Source organism: Rhinolophus hipposideros (assembly GCF_964194185.1).
Source record: "Rhinolophus hipposideros genome assembly, chromosome: X".
NCBI classification, from domain to species: Eukaryota; Metazoa; Chordata; class Mammalia; order Chiroptera; family Rhinolophidae; genus Rhinolophus; species Rhinolophus hipposideros.
The window spans coordinates 9,912,381-9,919,466 of record NC_138046.1 but is presented as its reverse complement, the minus strand read 5'-3'; the positions used below and the strand labels follow the sequence as shown (position 1 = coordinate 9,919,466).

General features: G+C 57.2%; 1 protein-coding gene across 5 annotated transcripts; it reads right to left on the bottom strand.

Annotated features, from left to right (window-relative positions):
* Positions 1 to 1,202: 1,202 nt before the first annotated feature.
* LOC308494187 (protein EOLA1-like) lies at positions 1,203 to 6,545 on the bottom strand. Of its 5 annotated transcripts, none has more exons than XM_081041676.1 (4): positions 6,475 to 6,545; positions 5,059 to 5,111; positions 2,349 to 2,631; positions 1,203 to 1,574 (listed from the first exon to the last, which is right to left on the bottom strand). In XM_081041676.1, the coding sequence occupies exons 3-4, from the start codon at positions 2,599 to 2,601 to the stop codon at positions 1,351 to 1,353; spliced, it is 477 nt and encodes a 158-aa protein (XP_080897802.1). In that variant the 5' UTR covers positions 2,602 to 2,631; positions 5,059 to 5,111; positions 6,475 to 6,545; the 3' UTR covers positions 1,203 to 1,350. The 5 variants fall into 5 exon arrangements, with proteins under 5 accessions (XP_080897802.1, XP_080897800.1, XP_080897801.1 ...); XM_081041674.1 differs by lacking the exon at positions 6,475 to 6,545 and adding an exon at positions 5,995 to 6,076; XM_081041675.1 differs by lacking the exon at positions 6,475 to 6,545 and adding an exon at positions 5,855 to 6,012.
* Positions 6,546 to 7,086: the final 541 nt, after the last annotated feature.

Here is a 7,086-nt window from a genome sequence, read left to right as displayed (position 1 = left end):
ATATCAAGGACAGTCCAATTCCACAAGCCACTGGCCACTGATCAAATCACCACTGTGTAACTGGGGAGGATTTTCAGCTTTAATAAAGAAAAGCAAAACTGCACGTCAGTAAATACACATTGCAATGAGAATTGTGAGTCTGTTCTTTGTTCCCATGCTACACACACCTCATCAGATGAGACCATGAGGCTGGAAACCCGGGCCCAACACGCTTTGGTCCCCATTGTCCTCTTTCCTTTGAAGCAGCAGCATTTTCACACACTCAGCTGAGGATCAGGTTGGGATGCCCTTAGGCAAGCCCTGGAGCACCTGGTCCGCTGAGCCTCACTTGCTGGTCAGGACCCAGAACAGGCTGGCTCCTGACCTTGGGGGAATCCCCCTATATTATTCATGCATCTAGAAAAAGGAGTGTCTTTCCTCATGGGACCCCTAGGACGCCAGGGAGTTACTGATCAGCAGCTGAGCGACTCTAGCCGAAGTTCCAGGGGCCTTCTAGAGAGGCCCCTAAAACTAGGGCCAACACATCTGCCCAGGGGTGTGTGACCACCACAGTCCGGCTCAGAAGCCGGGAGGTTCCAATCATCGCCTTGGGGGAGAGCCCACCATCCTCACAGGTAATAACCACGAATCACTTTGCCAAGAATTGACCCCAAACAAATAAAAGATTGTCCACAAAACAAACAACACTGGTCATCACTTTCCCATCAGAGCTGTATTTCAGACCCTTTCCTTGATCATGACATAGTTGGGTGACATGTCTACCACATGGCTTCATGAGACAGGGACAGTTTTACAACAAAGCAAGAGTCACTTGCTGGGACAGACAGGTGCTCTGTCTCCAAGTCTGATGGCCTCTTCGCGGTGAACGGGCCATCCCTGGCTGGTCACCCTCTGGCAGTCATTCCGCGCCCACTCCCAGCCCTCCCACAGGCTCCCTGGATGCTCTTGAAACATCCTGGGAGTACGACCAGAAGAAAGAGAGGGGAAAACGTGTAAGGGAGCCCCGAGTACTAACCAGTTTCTTTAACACATATTTCTTTGTACCACCCAGGAATCAGCAGGGCCCAAATCAGTGGCAACGCCAAGACATTTAGCGGCAGCTTTCCCTGTTTCCTAAAGTTCAAAGTGCTTGACACTGTCAATGAGCCCAGAAGGGCACCCCAAAGGAAGGTCCCCTGCATCTGAGTGGAGAAATCTGTTTACACAAACAGCCCGTGGTGGCTAATGCTCTCCGTAGCACGGCCAATTCAGATCGAACCCGACCTCTATGTCCATCCGCAGCACGATGGAGAGTTGATGGTCACGCTTCAGCAGGTACCTCAGTCCCCACCCTCTGAAGCGCCGCTTCCGTCAGGCCTCCTGCCCCAAGGGGATAAGGTGCTCTGGGATGTCTACCTGGAAGATATCCTTTCCGCCTTTCCTGGGTATGGCCTCCAGCAACCACCTGGGGTTTGAAAGTGCAGTCAGGTACTTCTGCCTCAGGTTGGTCAGTACAGCTTGATTTTCCAGTTCCACGATATCATCTGCAGCTAAGTTTTCTGGGCACTGCAAAGTTTCCCCAACGTCAACGAGCCCTGTGCAGGAAGACAGAAGCATACAGGTGTGTTTCCTTCTGGAAACTAAGGCCCACCTGTGAGAGAACACGGTTATTCAAAGTGCCAACCACCAGAGACTAAGCTGGTATCACCCAATGGACATGGAGTGAACTGGGGCCCTCTGAGCACTTCCAACATGCCAAACTCTGTTCTGGGAATTCTGGGTGAGGCTGAGGCAGAACAAGGAAGAGAAGAGGGCCTCGTTCTCAACAACCCCACCTAATGCTGGGCAGTTCCCAGCCAGACTGCGGATGGCCGCAGGTACAGGTGAGATGGGCCTCGGCTGCTGCGGGGAACTCACAGGCCATCAGGCGAAAGGAGCTGATGTGGGACGTCAACCAGTGAGGGGAGGGATGCAGTGGGCAGTGGGAGTGGGGCCGCGGAGTGCGGTCAGGCCGGCAGCGTGAGTCTGGAGGCCAGCGGGCGCTCTGTGAGTGCTGTGCGGCCTCTGGTCGTCTGTCACGTGGACACACACACGCACACACGTGCAGACATGGACCTCTCGCTGCCTCTCAGGTCATCAATGGGAATGAGGCCGAGTGGACAAGGGTGAATGGACAATTCACCAAAGTCGGGGAAACTCAGATCACCACCCCCAGCCCGGGGCGCCTTGCTGCCCCTTTGAAGTTGTGCTGCTTAAAGACACCACGGCCCAACCCCAAAAGGTTCAAAAGCAAACAAGCCGCCAACTCCTGAGCAAGGCCTTGGGGGTCCCTTGCAGGTGTCTGAGCAGCTCAGGGCGTCGTCACTTGCCAGCTATCACTCCACGGCCATACTTCTCCCCTTCCTGAAGCAAGGCCTGGATCTGAGCGGGGGTCCTGCCCAGCCTCTCCAGCAGCAGCTCCCTCCAGGAGGTGTCTTCCCAGTCCCTGTGAGCAATGTGGATGGCCAGGGTACAGTGCTGGTGGCTCCTCAGTAGGGGCCGCCAACGTGTCTCCAAGGTCTTGACCCCATTTAAGACAAAACCTGCGTAAGGCTGCCGGAAGGAGAGGCAGCAGAACTTCATCTTCCCAGAGACCCGTGGGGCTCAGGCGGCCTGCGGAAACACAGAAGCACCAATGCCAATAAGCATCACGCATCAGTCTTCCCACCTCATGGCCCTGAAACCCCACTGACTGGGAAGGCGGGGAAATAGAGTGCTGGCTCCTTCTTCTATCACCACGTAGTTGGCTGACAGGCCCAAAGGAAGGGGCTAGTCATTGGGATGCCTCATCCATCAGATGGAGTCTTTGGGGAGCTCAAGGACGAGGATAGGGACAGCTAGAGAGACATTCAGCGCAGCATGTGTTCAGTTCTGCAGAGTAGGTCACTGAGCCCCCGTAGCCCCCGTGGAGCACAGAGGAGGGACGGAGGGAGGGAGGGCCCCTTGGCTTCATACCCCGTGGGCAGGTTATAGCCCCTCCCAGCACAGACAGGGACCATCCTGGGCTTTGCTTCTTCTCCCTCCCCCAGCACCCCAATACTCAGCTCTGTGGCCCTGCCACCTCAAGGCACTGCAGGTCCGTAAGCTCCATGGTACCTCCCCCAGGGCTCTTCAGCACAAACCCTTGGGATCTAATTCCTTGTTTCCTCCCAGCCCCTTTGGGTGCCAGCCTCCTCCATCCCCTTCCCATAGCACTGCTGTCCACTGTCAGCAGATACCCCCAGCCCTGACCCGAGCTCAGAGAAACTAATAAGGGTAGTAGGACAACTGGCACTGGTACGCATGCACTGTCTCCATGCTAGAACCTGGGATGGGCATGATCCAGGGATGGGAGAATTCAATCATCAATTAACTGCATAGGGACAGCTCCACTGTCACCGCACTCTTCACTTGAGAAGGCGGCACCGAGGGATGAAGTGATGGCCCATGATCATAGGGGCCATGACTACATCATCTCTGTCCTTGTCTTTTTTCCTTGTACTTGGGGAGGCCCTCCTCCTTGCCAGAGGACAGAGCTGTGCAGTGCGACGAGCAGGGCCTCGGGGCCGAATGTCAGTCCAGTCACAGCAGCTGGCAGAGCCACAGAGTTCACGTGGCTGTGAGTACCTGGCCCCTAACAGGACAGTCACAACTGGTGGCTGCCCATCACGTCATCGTCACCATCATGAGGCGTGGACTCTGTACTGCAGCCATGAATGAGTCCTCCCACTCTGGTTCGTTTCCATCCTCCCATCTTCAAGGATGTAAATCTCACCTCAGCTATGTCCTTGTGTTTATGGAAACCCACCCACTCAGGAAGACAAGGCCCAGAAAGAACGTAGCCTGCTGTTCACTCCCTTCCCAACCCACCGTCCTGCCCGTCCCTGCACCCAGCTCCTCCACCTTCCTTCCCTTTCTCAGGCTGAGCCACCGTCCCCTGTGCTCTGGACACCACCCCTTTGCTCTCTCAGGGACCTGGCTCCCGTGACCTTATCCATAAGGAAAAGGTCTTTCCATAGGTAATCAAGCTACAGCGAGCTCATTGGGGTGGACCTCGTCCTATGACTGCTGTCCTAACATAAAGGGGAAGCTGGAGAGACACACATGCGTGGAGAAGGCTGAGCTGTGGAAATGAAGGCTGAGAGCCAGAAGCCAATGGATGCCAAACCTTGGCAGCAAACCCCCAGAAGCTTCGGGATAGGGATGGAGCTGATTCTCTCTCAGCCCTCAGAAGACACCGACTCTGCAAATACCTCAATCTCGGCCTGCCAACCTCCGTAACGGTCAGACGTCACCTGTTTATTGTTTCAGCCACCAGGGCTGTGTCCCTTTGACAGGACCACCCCAGCAATCGACTACAGAGGTGTAAGCTCTTTCCCAGTATCTCCACAGGCTACAGCATGGTCTCGCCATTAACAGCACCTCCAGCACATGCCTTCATGTGTGTCCGTCTTCATGTATCCTAGTTTTTGCTGACTGTATGGTGTCCCATCGCTGGTTGTCCCCTACTGTTCTGACTTTCCCGTGTGGATGAAGAGTCACGGACTGCTTTGCACTTTCTGCCACTATAAAGGACATTGCCGCAAACACTTGCTGACTGAAGATATGTTAGGAGGAGGCCTGGGTCACGTGCATGCACACCTGCGATGCCAATACACGCCAGCAAACAGCCTTCCCTGGGGCTTACCCACATATGCTTCACCAACCACGGGCGACGGTGCCATTTCCTCACATGCTTGGCAGCCCCAAGCAGCAGCACTGAGCTTAACCTTTGCCCACCTGATGGGGGAGCAAAGTGTCACCCTACGTTTGGGTCTGGATTCTTTATGAGGGAGGCCGGATGCCCCCCTGGAGCCTGGCCATTTCTATTTCTTCCATTGGGGTGTATGACTGGACTGCAGCATTGCCTGGCTCCCACCATCCATGTCCTTGGCCCTTTTATCATCAGCATCACACGAGCACAACAAGGACACTGAAGTGTGTGGATGGAATTCCTCGAGAGAGCTGTGGGAACTGTATATAAAGCCAGGAAATGCCCTCCTGCCTCACCACACAGAGTACCTGCTTTGCGGCCTGAGGAACAACTGCTCTTCCACTTGTGTCAGCTTCTTCACCTGCACAGACAAGAGGAACGATGACGACAGGTCATTAGGGACAAGACATCAGTGTCGCCTAACGCACCAGTCAGTCCTCTACTCAGCAGGGACTGAAGACCACCAGGACCCAGGCCCTTCCCACTGATGGGAAAGACATCTCACTCATGGTTTGTTCTACTAATCATGCCAGTGGCTCTCTGCTCCCCTGCCTCCTTAGGGACCACGTGTTGTCCCGCCCCCAAGCCCAGAAAATGACTTCCCTTAAGTGGGTCGTGTTCTTCTAGCCCAGTAGACCCCGTGTCCAAGAGGAGATAAACGTTACGTCCGCTCACATAGTCACATGGGCTGGATTCGGGGACTCTACAATCTACAATTCACTTCCTCTCAATGTGATCCTGAGCAGGTCCCACTGGGAGGTGTGCCATGGGCAACCAGCTGAGCCCAGCACAGCACAGCCTAAGGGTCCCCTGAGGAGGGTAGGAGAGAGGGCAGACCTGTGCATGCGGACCAACACACTCGCGTTTGTATGGGCAGTGGCAGGTCACAGGCACACACACAAGGATGGTGGCAAGTGACGGGAGGAAGGGACAGGAAAGTGCGACCTCGGTCGTCCTGCAAGCGCTCCCAGCCCCACAGTCCGGGAAACCCCAGCTCACAATCACTGTTCCCCGGAAGGGCCTAGCAGGCCGGCAGCTGCACCGCACATCCTGCTTCCCTTCTGGTGACGCTAGTCTCCCGACCCCACCCGCCATGCAAGTCACCAGCACGCTGGGCCAACCCGGCTTTGGCCAGCAGGCTGCACAGTCCTCCGTCACAGGCGCCGGGAATACTGCCTCCTACGCTCAGGTGAAGTGACAACCCGGGGCGCGGAGAGACTAGGAGCATGCAGCCCGCTTCTTGCCTGCGCTTCCGTCGCCCCAGGACTCAGGAACTCTGACAGGTGACAGGCGCCGGCTGTGTATAAACCCGCCCCTTTTGGGCGTGGCTTAGAATAGCACGTAAACGAGTATTTAAATACGCAGCACGCCTGTACGCCACGCAGCCCGCCCTGACGCAACGTAGCTCGCCCTTACGCAAGGCAGTTCGCCTGCACGCACGAATCTCCCCCAACGGTACGCAATTAAGCATGCTGGTACGCACCGCAACGCACCGGTCGGTGCGCGGGCAGCACGCCGGTACGCAACGCAGCACACCCGCCGTTACGTGACGCAGCACGCTAATACGAACGCAACCCGCCGGCGTGCAGCGCGTACGCGGGCACCGAGCACTCCCCCTGCAGGCACGCCCGTCGCAGGCACGCCCACAAGAGACACGCCCTCACCTGGCACGCCCACAGCAGACACGCCCGTCGCAGGCACGCCCACAAGAGACACGCCCTCACCTGGCACGCCCACAGCAGACACGCCCACAGCTGGCACGCCACAGCAGACACGCCCATCGCTGGCAAGCAGCCAGGCAGTGACGAGCACACGCACAGACGTACACAAGCTAATGTGCACGCTGGCCACGGTCGCTAGGAGACGCTCTTGGACTCGCCAGACGCTGTGGCGCGCGGGACCACCCGGCCCGGTCCAGGGCTCCGGACTGGCGGCTGGGAGAGTGACAGGACGGGGGAAAAGTAACTGCGGGGCGGGATGGCGAGAGGAAGGTGCGGGGGTGGGGTGAGGCGGGCCATAGACATGCAGGAAGGAGGCAGAGCTCGCGGACCAGTGTCTGGCGGCTGATCTGGGGGAAGGCGCTCGGTGAGTAGCTGGGGATGCTCTGTGAGAAAGCTGGGGGAGGAGGAGCCGCGGGAGGGGGAGGCGGGGCCGTGAGAAAGAGCTTGGGAGGAGCTGTGGGCGGAGCTGTGAGAGGAGGGGGTCGGAGCGCTGGGGAGTAGGAGCTAAGGCGAGAGGAGGCGAAGCTAGGCGAGAGCTGCAGTGGCAGAGCTAGGGTAGGAGCAGTGCAGAGCGGGGCGATAGTTGGGGAGGGAGGATGCAGCTGGGTTTACTGC

Excerpts from the sequence above, each read along its gene's own strand:
- LOC308494187 (XM_081041676.1), bottom strand. The coding sequence starts at position 2,601 with ATGAAGTTCTGCTGCCTCTCCTTCCGGCAGCCTTACGCAGGTTTTGTC. Across the intron at positions 1,575-2,348 it reads TGGCCGTGGAGTGATAGCTG|GGCTCGTTGACGTTGGGGAA; the intron begins GCAAGTGACGAC and ends CTTCCTGCACAG.